The following is a 14,491-nucleotide window of genomic DNA, read 5'->3' on the forward strand; positions in this document are numbered from 1 at the left end:
AAATGCTGTGGCATGACCTTAAAGAGAGCGATTCACACCAGACATCCCAAGAATATTGCTACACTGAAACTGTTTTGTGAAGAGGAGTGGTCCACAATTACTCCAGATCGTTGTGCAGGTCTGATCTGCAACTTCAGGAAACGTTTGGTTGAGTTATTGCTGCCAAAGGAGGATCAACCAGTTATTAAGTCCAAAAGTTCACATACTTTTTCCTCCCTGCACTGTGAATGTTTACATGTTATATTCAATTAAACCATGGCAACATCTAATGTTTGTGTAGTATTATTTTAAGCAGACTGTGTTTTTCTATTGTTGTGACTTAGATGAAGTTCAGAGCACATTTTATGACCAATTCATGCAAAACTACGTAATCCCAAGGGGTTCACATACTTTTTCTTGGAACTGTATATTGAGCTTTGGCAGTATAAACATTGACTAATACAAAAGGGCATTAAAACTTCCTTTTGGAGGTAGTTTGCAAAATACAATACATTGCCATGTTGTGCTTGGGTGGTTTTTTGAGAGCAGTTGGCTAGAGGAAGAAGCTTCTCTAAAGCTTGTAATAAAAGAGTGTGTCTAAGATAGTTTTTTTTTAATTATTTGGTGTCATCAGTCGCTGAGCTCTGGTGAAGTAAATGCAATTGGTTGTTGATTCCTCCTAAGCAGTATGGTTGTTGTACTGAAATGCAGTACAACATGCATCCAAGCAGGGTGGATTTGATTTAAATCGAGTTGATTTAAATCACAATTTAAATCATGATTTAAATCACTAGTAAAAAGGCTTGATTTAAATCAACTCGATTTAAATCATAATTTTTAAAGAGCAACTGTCATCTCTACTACTCCTTTGACCCACTGTTGACTCACCGATAGTCCCAGTGTTGCAGAATATACAGCCTCATGCTACATAACTTAAGCTCCATTTCATGCTGAATAAACTAAATTATTTATGTATCTTAAATAGAAAACTATCTTAAAATAGATTTTTACCCCAAAAGTTTTTTATTAAAATAAATTCAATAAAAATCAAAAAAATCTGATTTTTTTGATTTTTTAAAAAAAATCATTGATTTTTATCCACCCTGCATCCAAGGATGATAGATGATCCTTCTTCCTAGTTTTATTAATCTCAGACACAAATAGAGAACATGGACTTGTTTCAAATTCCTTTTGTTCTCTATAATTGAAATATTTGCTTTTTTAAAAAAAAATCTTAATTTGTTGAAACAGAATACTCAAAGCATTTTTTGAATGTGTTCCATTGGACTGCTTTTTCCCCAAATTAAAAACAAAGCATTTTTCCATTTAGAGGACATTTGTACTAAAAGAATTGACATGTTAATTTCTATAATTACTTACAATGCATGTAAGCTTTGTGAATTATAAATATATTTGTACAAAGTATAATTGTACAAATTGTATAATCATATAATGCAATAATAGTGCTCCAGATTTTGTCCTTGTGCAACAATATGACTTCCCCAATATCATGGACATAAAAAATATTTTATCAGATTGCCTCACCCCGCAACATAAGATGCTTATTGCCAAAAAGAAGATCAGCAAGCATTCAAAGCATGACAGCAGCAGGGCAAGTCCAGAGAAAAACAAGTGGTAGAAGCTACAAGACTACAAGTTGATCATTATTAATCACATCACATTTCTTCCAATCACCACATGCTGAACTGATGCCACATGGACTGCTCTCCTCAAGCCCCTTACCATTTTTGCAAGAATAACACTTGGCACTATGAGATTAAGTTGCTATCGAATCAACAAGCAGATGCAGCAGAAAGTGTGGAAAAGGTGGCTTACAGAACTGGTATGTGCAGAAGGCCAATGAAAACTGGCAAAAGTCTATCACTGCAAAGAGAACAGCAAAGGAAATTCATAGAAGTCATACCCAATCCCTATTGGGACTAATATGAACAGTTGGACACAAAGGAAAGCAAAAAAAAATCCCATCTATTGACTAGCAAAAATGCATGCCAGCGCATGCAATATGAACATTGAGCACTACCTATGGTTTGAAGACAAAATTAGGTGACAACATTAAGATAAACTCAAAATCTGGGAACACTGGCAGCAGTACTTTGATGAAATCTCTAGTGTCAAATTTCCATACCCACCAATTTCTGATGGCTCGTTTAATGCTAGCCCTGCAAGATACATCTTAAGAGGTTGCCAAAGCTATCAGCCACATGAAGAATTTGAAAGACCCTGGCCCAGACAGTCTTGTCATCATCAGACATCTGGAATTTAGAACTTTGCAGCACAGCAACTGACTGACTGACTGACAAACCTCTTTGGTACCATGTTGGCTATATGCTTGGTGACTGGGCCACATAGTTACCCTCTTCAAGAACAAAGATTAGCTAGCAGACTGCTCCAACTGCCCACCAATCCACTTCCTGTTGCATACAATGAAAATTTTTGAGCAGATCCTCAACCAGCCCCTCCATGACATCATTGAAATCAATATCAACCAAGGCTATTTTTTACAGTTTGCATTCTTCAGCATGGAGAAAAGAAGAAACTGGCTTTTTTTGAACTAGAAAAGCTTTTGACCATGTTTTGCATCAGCTTTATGTTAATACCAGCAGCCAGGTATTATGCACTGCCGGCCTTTCTGACAGCTTTCCTGTGACCATTGATGTGCACCAGTGCTCAGCATTATTGCCATTGATGTTCATCCTCCTCATGGATATATTCATGCAAAACGTCTATGGAGATTCTCAATCATCCAGGTCATGGTTATTCCAAAAGTGCTTTTTCAAAAGGCAACTGGACTTTCTGTTTTTTCTTTGAAGATGTTTCACTTCTCATCCAAGAAGCTTCTTCAGCTCTGGAAGCTTCTGAAGAAGCTTCTTGGATGAGAAGCGAAACGTCTTCGAAGAAAAAAACAGAAAGTCCAGTTGCCTCTTGAAAAAGCGCCTTTGGGATATTCATGCAAAACCTACAGCACAATGGCCGTGGGCCTTGCCATATATCAGCAATATCCTGCTCATATCTACCACCAGGGAAGAACTGCAGCACTGTATCTAGACATGGAATGATCATCTTAACCAATTAGGTTTGCATCTCAGTATGAGGATGACCAAATATGAGACCAACCAAAGCACCTCCACTATCCAGGTTGGCAGCAAAGATCTACTAAGACAAACTCCAAGTTACTTAGGATCTTATTTGCAAAGTGATGGTGGCATTAATGAGGTAGTGTGTGTGTGAAGGTGAATGCAACATGGCTGTGGAGGAGTAAGATCACTGCAGTGCTCTGCAATAGGCATAGGCCAATTCACCTAAAACTGAAATAATATAAATTGATGGTCCGCCAGTAACGTCGTATAGTGTTGAGTGCCTTTTACATGCCATGGAGATGTGCATACTCAGTTGGTCATTCAGCATTTCCCTTTTTGACCACATCAACAATGTGGTCCGGCAGCAGATGGATATTGCACCAATAATAGAAAATGTGAGGCTTGTGCCACATACTACAAGCAATACCCAGATTGTCACCTGCACTGTTCACCACTTTAACATTGTTGGCAAATGTCTGCATAGAAAACCAAAGCAAAGATGGCAGAATACAATGCGGATATGAAAGTCATCCACTTGCACTTGCTTGCTGGATTTGATCACATGAAATGGCATTGGTTAATCTGATAAATGGACTCTGCACCTGCAGGAAAACGCTAGGTTGAAAAAGATTTGTACAGTATATTTGTTCACAATTATTACATTTTAGGGTGTTCTGGTAATTCCTATCATCTCTAAATGGAGGGATAGCTTACCTAAATTAGAATAAATAGTTTTACTATAGCCACCAAATTATCTTCTGTTTCTTAATATAGTGACTTTAACTTTTTTTAAAAAACTACTATTACTTTTGGTTAAATTTGGATATGCAATATAAATTGCAATTGTCAGCTCTGGTAATGTAGTGGCACCAATAGACAATCTAAATTCCACCCTTGCATAATTGGCAAAATACCATCTGAGAATGTTTGATTTGATCTTTTTAAAATAATTACCATAAATAGTTGCAAAAAGTTTAATGGCACCATTAATGTGTTGTCATAATTGCTGCTTTCAGTTGTTTCCTTCTTCAACAACACATTCAAAGATGGTTTACAGTTCTTCCAATATGAAGACAGGAAATAAGTCTGGTACAGGAAATAAATCTCATGATGTCCAAGAAGTTCTTAAAAAGAAACAGGTAAACACATATCACTGCAGTGTATTTAATAGCTGTAACCTTTGAATGAAATAGAATTTGCATCAACCTGAATAATTATTTCTTGAAAAATTCAAATAGTCCTTTCAGGTTTACTCTTTGGTTGGAAGAGGTTTTATAGTCTTATTCAAACACTGTAAAGTCTGCCACTGTTCCTTGGCATTTGAAGTCCATAGAAGGATCATCTTCTCATAAGAAAGAAGAAGCTTGTGTTTCAAACTCAGTCAGTCAAAAAAAAAATACCACATTGATTCAACATAGAAGGATTATAGTTGTAGGAATGTGAGAGACAACTAGAGCATTGTTTGCCACATTGAGCTTTTTACAGGGTAATTTGAATTTAAACCCAAAGCTATTTATAGATATTCTTTGTTGACATGTATGATGAAAGTCAGTAGTAGCAGCTTTCCACAAGACATGAATCCCAATCTGGATTTGAATTATCTGAAACCAAAGCCACAGACTATATCAGTGGTGAAAAATAATTACTGTCTTCCAGGGAATTATAATGCTGCAGAAGAAAATAGCATAATCCAAATGACAATGTTTTGGATCATCTAAAGATACGATTTACATTTCTTTATTGTATATAGTAAGGTCAACCATTTTTACTTCAATGTTTGTTTGTTTTCTTGGTAGGAGGCAATGAAATTGCAACAAGACATGAGAAAGAAACAGCAGGAAATGTTGGAGAAACAAATAGAATGTCAAAAGGTATGACTGATTTGTTTAACATTAACTTCCAAGTTTTAATTTTGTACATAACTTGTAAGCATATTTAATGGATTGTGTGTAAAATCTTTTCAGAATAGCATGGTATTTTTATTTTGACTTTCATAGATGCTAATATCAAAATTGGAAAAGAATAAAACCACGAAACCAGAGGAAAGAGCAGAGATTATGAAGACTCTGAAAGAGCTAACAGGAAAAATTTCTCAGTTGAAAGATGAATTAAAAACTTCCTCTGTTGTTTCTACACCATCAAAGCTAAAGTCTAAAACTGAAGTAAGTTATACAATTGTTTTAACATGTTTCTATTTTAAAATCTGCAGTTGATTCAATGCCTGTGGGCTAAGAAATAGCCTTTGCTTACAAACTATTACATAAATTTAGGTATTTATAAAAGTTTGCTACTTCTTTCAATATTTTAATTTTGTTATACATCTTTCATATTTCTTTCAATTGTTCGGTCAAAGCTGAAATCTTCAGATTTTTATTTAACACCACTGATTACCCAAGACATTTCATGTGGTCTGAATCAGCACTGTATTATATCCATTCTTTTGGTTTTATCTCTTAACATAGAATTATTTATTTAGTTTTTGCTGTTCCACATTTTGGATTCCTGCCCTCCCCCCCCCCAAAAAAAACCCCCGCAAGATACAACTTATCACCATGTTTTCCCTAGAATATTGGGAAATTGAAACCTAAGTGATAATGTATAAAATTTTAGAAGAAAAGAAATGAATTCTTTGCTACCACTTCTCTCCTTTCAAAGGCACAAAAAGAACTCTTAGATGCAGAATTGGACTTACATAAAAGATTGTCTTCTGGGGAAGATACAACTGAACTGAGAAAAAAACTTAGCCAATTACAGGTGGAGGTAAGTTTGTAGAGTAGAGTGCCATCTTGATTCTGGTGTTAGGTATACACAGTATCCACAAACAATTGACGTATATTCCTTTTGCCCAGGCGGCTCGTTTAGGAATCTTACCTGTTGGTCGGGGAAAAGCAATGTCCGCTCAAACTAGAGGAAGAGGACGAGGTCGTGGAGGGAGAGGAAGGGGTATTGTGAATCACATGGTAGTGGACCACCGCCCCAAAGCACTAACAATTGGAGGCTTTGTGGAAGAAGAGAAAGACGAAGTACTGCAACATTTTTCAGTAAGTTAGCAATTTGTAACTAAAACCAAATATACTTCAATTTCTGTGCAGTATTCTAGAATAAGTAAACTAACTTCGTTTTTATAGCTGCAGTAATTGTTTTAGTACTTAATCTGTACTTACTCATTTGACCACGTATTGTCCAGTATATTGTTTAATATCCTTTAGTGGAACTGTAACTGGACAATCTTGTCAATGTTTGTTAGTTATGGAATTAATCTAACTTTCACTGCCTTTACACTCCAGTGAATGTGCCTAACAATCAACATCAATATGCTTTAAGGCTGAAGGTTAATACCAACTAATTGTCACTGATTTGATCCTTTCTTTACAGATAATTAAGTGATTTTTACGAGCTACAAACAAATAGCAATTTGATAAACAGTTTTCTGTCTGTCTGAACCATCACTTTCTCTTTCACTGTTAATATACTTAAAGTTTATCAAAAGCAAGAACATAGTTGAAAAGCATTCCTAAATGTAAAATAAGTATGTCAATTATATAAATAAATATTGATTTGTTAATTTGAGTTTCAAAGATACTACAGTATCTGGCTAAAACCTTGTGCCTGATGAAGAGTGTGCTCCATTAAACACCACAGAAATTCTTTTAAAATAAGAGACACATAGGATCAGATTTGCAACCAAAATTATGATGTTTTTGAAAAACCCAGATTTCTCATGCTGTCATCTGGCATTAGTTTAGGAGCAAGTATGTATACTTTTCCTATATATTTGGGGACTAATATGGTTCCTAAAATGCTAAGAAAAAAGATTGTTGTCCAAGGACATGAATTTTATCGAGAAAGATCAGAGGCCTTTCTAGAATTCTTGTAGCAAAGCCAAGTGTTGTCTAAATGGCTTGGTCTACATCTCCCATTGACCATGTTGTGTTGAACCAGTGATTAGAAATTAAGGTCCAAACATTTGGAAGGCACCAGGTTGCCTATGTATACTTTAATCATTAATAATATATTGGTCATCAATTTTATTTTAGCAGTGAAAGAAGATAAATCTCAATCTTTTGTGTTTTCAGCAATTTGGAGACATTGAAGGCCTTCAAGAGGAGGAATCTCCTTTAAGTGTTGTTTTGACATTTAAATCCCGCTCTGAAGCTGAAAACGTATGTAACATGGTTTAAGTTTTTAAAGAATATTCTACTACTCTCTCTATCCAGTTTTTTAAGGCAAACATATTCCGTAATTGAAAGTACCAGCAAATATATACAGGTTTCAAATGAACTATTTTGAGGCATTAAATGTTTAAATCCTGTTGCTGTGCTTAAATTGATAATAGATTATAATTCATCCAGTTACTAATGTTTAACTTAAATTATCAGAAAAGAACTTAGATTCGTTGATATGGAAAGTGATGATTATGCAGTACAAGGAGTACTGATCAATCACTGTAGAGTTAATTGAGATCTCAATTGAGACATGCTGTATAGCCAGTGCTTTATCCTAGAATATAATACACTTTATTTTCTTACTTAAATATTCCACTTTAGGCTGCCAATCAAGGTTTAAAGTTTAAAGACCGACGACTTCAGATATCATGGCATAAACCTAAATTACCCTCTGTGTCTACAGAAACTGAGGAGGAAGAGCCCAAGGAAGAGGTATTAGAATAATATTTGAATAGCTTGTCCTTTAAAATTTCTTAAAAACTAGCATTGACCATCTGGTTTTGTGCTACACAGCAGCAATATGAACTGATGGTCCAACTGCTCTGGTCAATAGGAATTCCATTTTGCTCATCAGAAAACTCTGAATGATCACACTATGAAGACTTTACTTGATGCTGGAACAACAAATCAGTGGGCCTATTCTGCTGCCCAACCATTTCTCTGGTCAAACTTGCTGAATTTTTTTTTTTCAGATGTGCTGTTGATCCCAGAACAATGATCCTATGATAGTTATAAATCTACCTTGAGCTGTCATCAGACTCAGTAATAGAGAGATGCATACCTTTGATTTAGTTTTACCTCAAGTCTTGAAGGTTTTACTTTGGAAGGGAAATTACAGTGCTCATGGCCAATGTCTGGTAAAGTTCACCATTGCTTTTATATCATCTATTGATCACTTAAGATTGTCTCCCATGGAGATCTAGGGAATTTGATGGGTTTGTACAAATTTGAGAAATTTTTCAGAAAACAAATCCAATATTTCTTTCTATACCTTATTGACATTAGGAATGGGAAATATCAGTGTATCGTTTGTACAGTCACCCTCAAATGTTTCCCTAATATTGTGGAATCTGAGCAGCTTGGATTTGTGGGGGCCTGTCAATAATGAATTAGACTGGAAGGTGGCAAGAATGCAAATAGTGTAAATTTGCTGTGGAGGCAATTAACCATGAATTAATGCATATAATCATATCTGCTTTGTGTTTTTTGTTATATTCTCAAATGTCCATATAGCGGAGCTCTTTAGAATAGTCTAAGGTTTATGGTCAAGTTGGTTCTAACTGTCGGGTTTTCACATATTGTCTGGATTTTTAGTTCCCTATGCTTATATAGGTTAACTGAAAAGAGTTGATAGAGCAAATCATGGATATTGTCATGGATTCTTCCATGTTGGAATTATACTGCCAACCTTAAGAAAGCAAACTCATCTCCATGGATTCAGAAGGTCTTGTCAACATTATTAATTATTACTGTGTTTTTTCCATCTGAGTTCAGGCCTGGTTTGAGAACACAGAATAAGCAATAATTTTCACTATTTTATAACACGACAAAGGGAATACAGGTCTGTTGATCCTGCTTGAACTTCTGTGGTTTGACATGCAAAAGGAGAGTACTAGGGTTAATTAGCATATGCTAGTCTAGCCACAAGCCATTGTTTTGTTCTCCATGGGATTTAACATCAATATGAAACTGCTGGAATGATCAACAGGAATTTCTAGCAGCAAGGTTAAAGAGCAAAGACTGTGCATGTGTTAGAACCCTATTGACATAACTGCCAGTTGCCTCTTGAAAAAGCACTTTGGGACTTCTTTGTGGTGCCTGTGGGTAAAATTAGGAGGAACATTATGTACATCACCCTGAACAAAAAGCAGAATATAAAGCAAATCAGTAGATACATTCATGAGGCACCTAACGGTACTTCTACATATTTCAGCCACATGTTGAAGATTGTCTCTTCATCACACCTTCCCTCTACAAATACTGCTTGCATAGTTCTCTTCTACTTTTATTCTCTTTCTACCATCAACCATTGTAATGAATGCTATTTTATGGTTTTAATTTATTTATGTTTCTGCATTTTCATTATTCTGTTGTAAATTGTGCTGAATTTTAAACTAACGCAATGTGATGTATACACGTACTAACAATAACTTTTAATGATATTTTGAAAGCCATCTATGTTTAAATATGTTTTTTAAAAATTAGCAGATTGTGTTTTATTATGAAATATTTCTGATCTATATTTTGCTAATATTATAAGTAAAGCTACTTGAAATGATGTGTCAGTCCTTTGAGATAGTCCAAAGTGGAAACCAAAACCATGAATATAAACACTACCTTTATTTGTAAGGTCTGTAGCAGAATCTTGCAAGTCTGAAATAACTTCTCCCGTCCCTTGCCTCTGCTTTCCAGAGACTAGGGAGGATCCCTTCTGACATGCTATCTCTCCCTCATTCCTTTTTTGGCCTGAGATATCTCCTGTCTGGCCATTCTCTAAGCTGCCGTTCTTCCTTCTTTGTCCTTTCTGCCAAGGTTATTCTCACAGGCCATTACAGATGGATCAAGCATTAGACAAGTGTTAATTCTAAAAATATTTTTACTTGTATTCTTTCCAGAATGAGATGGCGATCTCTAAATTTGATAAATTAATTAATTAATTGATTTCATAGTACTCAGTATTGCTGCCATTCCATCGCTAGAATTTTTGTTAGCATTTCTTTGCATGGTTGATTCCAAAATAGCTAGATTTCTTCGGAGATCATCCCAAGAAAAAATGTAGTTTTATGAAGGACTTTAAAATCACTATAATTTTATAACCACAATAAATTTTATCTTTCTTTAGGAGACAGAAACATCAGATTTATTTCTACCTGAAGATGATGATGATGAAGATGAAGATGAAGATGAATCCCGTTCTTGGAGAAGATGAAACTTCAAGAGGAAGCATATAATTTTAGAATTGTTCGAACTCAAATTTTTAAAAAATATTTAAAGGAAATCCATGAGCCAAAAATCTGTTTTTGTTTTTTGTTTTTTATAAATATATACATTAAGATAACAAATGTGTTTGATATGTAAACTTAGCAAGTAAGTAGCTATGATCAGCCAAAGGCCCAGAGCTTCTACAAAGCTGTAAAAATGGTTGTGATCTTATAAAAGTGAAATATATTTAGTCTTTCAAGCCCAACTTTTGTTCATTCTGATTTCAAAGTAACAATTTGTTTTATTAAATATCAATGACTTCGTAGTTTTTGTTAGCAATGTGGAATCTGAGATGAGAACAATAAGTCAAATTCATCAACATTGTCTAGAATTTGTTAATTCAGAATTCCTTTCATTGGGTGGCAGGCAGCTTAAGTAAATTTTGACTGAAAAACAATCAGGAATTGCACATATGTTTGTGAACGAGCTGTTTTCATATATTCCACTATCCGAAATATGGTTATCAGTTCTTGCCAGCATTGGTGATGGTGATTCCTTTTCTTTTGTTTTTTCCCCATCTTTACACATTCTTTTAATTGCCATTAGGAATGGAACTGACCAACCACTTCTGCTGTGATTTCACATTTTAGTTCAGTGGAACGTATCAGCCTTAAAAAACTATTAAAAATTACAACAGCAGGAATATTTTTTTAACAGTATTGGTAATGTGAAATTACTTGTTTTGAAAATGCCCTATCTCTAGAACTCGCTTCAGGATAATTAATGGCTGGATTTTATTTTTTAAGGAAAAGCCAATGCACTGTTCCAAGTAATGTATTTCTTGCAACCCACAGAATTGCAAATCAAAAACAATCTTGTTTTAAAATGATAGATACTAAGCCAGCACTTAAAATAATACTGTGGGTTCAAGTTATAACACATTAAAAATTAATGTTGAGTTGAGGAAAAAAGTAAAACACTGATTTAAGCATTTTTTATCCGCATGCTGATAAAAATATGTCTAGTCTTCCCCCTTTAAAAAAAAAAACACCAAATACCGGTAGTTCATGGTGCAGATTTGGTAGATTTTATGTTACTTTTTTTTTTTTTTTTACTGCAAGGGCAATAGATCTTTATATCCCATGTCTCTTGCTGCTATTAATTCTAAATATGTCCTCCTGTGGATCATCTCTTAGTGCTTTTGTATACTATTTCTCATAGTCAGTGGTGAGGAAGTGTAGCTGTCTGATAAAGCTCCCCAGATAGCCTACTATAGGAATTCTGACTGTGACTTTAAGGACAGTACTTAGAAACACTTGAAGGGCCATTGTTATCCCCATCCTAGCCATAGATAAGAGCAGCAGGTTATGCAAGGAGCATATGATGTCACTGCATTTAAGTTAAGATTGATGAAGCAAGGCAAACGTTACTGTATCAATTCCCATGGCACCTCTGCATTCATTAATTCAAAAATGTAATTATATCTTCAGGTTTCTTACATTCAGATTAGCATAGTGGTATTTAATTGAATCTAAGTGTCCAAACACCTAAATTAGGTTTCAGATCTTGCTACCAGAACTTTTTTTTTCCTTCCTCACATTTTGGGAACTATGTACATTGTTATAAAAGCACATCCCATTTGAATTCCATCCGTAAGTGAATAAGAGTATATGCTACCAGCTCTTATTTGCTCTTTATGTAAAGGCCTTTGTGTTCTAGATTATTGCTACATTCCTACTAATGTTGAATCTCAGTGAATTAAGTTATGACAATAAAGCACGAATATTGCACACACTTTAACAGGCAAAGCCTTGCTTTTCTCCCGTTGCCTGTGATATCTTTAGAATGCTTATGGCTCAGTATGTGGCCATCACATATATTGACTCAGCAAGAAAATGCTTGAATCTGGACAGTTAGTTAATAATAGAGGGAACAAAGGGTTTATGTATACGTATATAGAGATACACACACACACACACACACACACACACACATATATATATATATATAGAAAGAGAAAGATATATATATATATACACACACACACACATATATATATATATATATACTGTACAGGGTTTTTTCTTAGAACTGTATAATTTTGTAAATATTTTTGCTTTTTTTGTGTACTAAAAACTACCAGCATCTAGATTTCCATAAGAATTCTTGTATTTTTGTATTTGGAAGATTACAGTTGACTGAACGAAGCTGTAAGAGAAATTTCCTTAGCTTTTGGAACAGTTAGACTGGATGGGATTCCTTTTCATATGGTTTTAGATAACTTTTGTTAGCATGCTGTTCAGGAGAGAATGAATATCTTTACTCAAAAGTGTTAGCTTTTTTCATGGAGAAGAGACAGGGGCCAACAGAGATTTATTAAACTTTTTCCCATCTTTGCTTTCTTTCCTGTGTTTTTCAGTATAAGTTGACACGCATAAATCCTTTAGTGACAACTTAAATGTAATTTCTCAGCCTAGAAGCACAAAACTGAGTTGTGCCCCTAAATTTATGTATTGAAAGCATACTATTGTGTTACTGAGAATGTAAGTAATGGGCAGCATAGTGGTAACTCACTTAAAAAGAAAATAGGAAACTAGTTCAAAGTGACCTTCATTTTGATGTAGCTATGAAACTCCCTGTGTTGTGTATTAGAACTTGGTTAAAAAAAAAACTATTGTGTTACTGGTAACTTCTGGTACCACCTGCTGTGAAATTGTCCTTTTCATAGTCATAAGCCATAACAAAAAGCATAATATAAATACACCCGCAAAGTACCTTGAAAGCTAGGTATTCTAATAAAACTTTACTATATATATATATAATATTCCTTTCTAACCACTTAGCAATGTATCACTCTGTTGGCATTAAAAAGAATGTCATAATGTAAATGCTCAATGAATCATCCCCTTAAAGCTTTACAAATATTAATGCTACTACTATATAAACTGTTGGTTTAACTGTGGTGTATTTTTTAATCTTTACATATAAAAATGCACAGCATCTGAAACTTTTCAAAAAACAAACAAACCATAATTGCCCACATACAGTGGAGATGCTTCAACATTTTTAATGAAATCATGTGAAAAGGAATATTAAATTCCTCTCAATGTACATTAACTTGTATTATAGTTTTTACAAGATTGTGAACTTGTGTAATAGTATATTAGGAGATATTGTTGGATTTCTAACTGTTTATACATTTAAATTCATACATGTAATGTTTGTTTTATTGATTACACTTTGAATTTCTAAGATGCATGTTGACTTTTTGCAATAAAGAAATAACATGGAATGGTTTAAAATTAAAAAAAAAAAAGTTTGAATTGAAATTTGGAAAAGTAACCATTCCAGAGAAAAAAATACTCAGAAAAGAGCTGTATTGCTTGCTTTCTTTAAAGATGTGTACATCTGTGAATGCGCGCATATGGTGTGTATGTGTGTATATGTATATGAATATGAATATGTGTTTATAAGGTTTATCATTACCAACCTTAAAACGCATATAATTTGCTGCTCCAAAGCTTGGAGTAACTCATAATAAAACAATCCAAGATCCATCCAAGAGACAAAATAGTTTCGTGACCATGGCCAAAATCAATATTGAGTTTTTCATCCTAAATTAAATTTTTTGAATTTAATGTATCAAAAAATAACTGATGGTATCTTAAATAAGCTACCGGTACGTATATAACGATACAAAATGTTGAATATTAACAATAGTGACCAGCTGAAGAATACATAAACCTTTAAAACAATATAGCAGGGAAAAGCTGAGATTGCATTTTTAGTTTAGAATTAGGAAAGGGGCTGACTCAGAAAATTTTTCTCTTTAAAAAGCCGCTTTCTCATAAGTGTCAATACATGTCTCCAAGACATTTCTTTAGAAGTTCCTAAATTATGAATTTGGCATGTTGGGAGTTCCTTGAGATACGATTGTAGATTGAGATACTTTAAAGACTTCTGTAAATCCTAAATTTACATGCAAAGAAATGGAGTTATCCACTTACAAAAACAGTTCTGACCCACTGACCTAAATGGGTTTTATCTGATGTTCATTATTCTTTATCATATAAAAGAAACATTTATCACTCAGGTAAATCTTACCTGCCCTGTAATGTGTAATTGTCATCTAGGAAGTGAAGAAATTCCACGCTGAGAATTTGTTACTCCACTGAATCAATGCTAAATCGATGCAAGATAATACATTCTTTGAAGAATGAATTTCTCACCCAGGCTTTGTATGGTTATGTCAGTTCGTAACCATAC

At 34.2% G+C, this 14,491-nt stretch overlaps 1 protein-coding gene across 1 annotated transcript in view; it reads left to right on the forward strand.

The window, feature by feature from the left end:
* The window catches only part of RBM27 (RNA binding motif protein 27), a 41,616-nt gene extending 28,020 nt beyond the window's left edge, over nucleotides 1-13,596 (forward strand). Inside the window, exons 15-22 of the mRNA XM_070937345.1 lie at nucleotides 4,094-4,216; nucleotides 4,874-4,948; nucleotides 5,075-5,239; nucleotides 5,733-5,837; nucleotides 5,927-6,118; nucleotides 7,154-7,240; nucleotides 7,625-7,735; nucleotides 10,146-13,596. Of these exons, the coding sequence (XP_070793446.1) occupies nucleotides 4,094-4,216; nucleotides 4,874-4,948; nucleotides 5,075-5,239; nucleotides 5,733-5,837; nucleotides 5,927-6,118; nucleotides 7,154-7,240; nucleotides 7,625-7,735; nucleotides 10,146-10,232 (945 nt within the window). The 3' untranslated portion in view covers nucleotides 10,233-13,596. The remainder of the gene's footprint in view (nucleotides 1-4,093; nucleotides 4,217-4,873; nucleotides 4,949-5,074; nucleotides 5,240-5,732; nucleotides 5,838-5,926; nucleotides 6,119-7,153; nucleotides 7,241-7,624; nucleotides 7,736-10,145) is intronic.
* The last annotated feature ends 895 nt before the right edge of the window (nucleotides 13,597-14,491 follow it).

Source organism: Pituophis catenifer, unplaced genomic scaffold (assembly GCF_029215685.1).
Source record: "Pituophis catenifer annectens isolate HBS135680 unplaced genomic scaffold, rPitCat1.0.hap2 SCAF_2, whole genome shotgun sequence".
Classification (NCBI taxonomy): Eukaryota; Metazoa; Chordata; class Lepidosauria; order Squamata; family Colubridae; genus Pituophis; species Pituophis catenifer.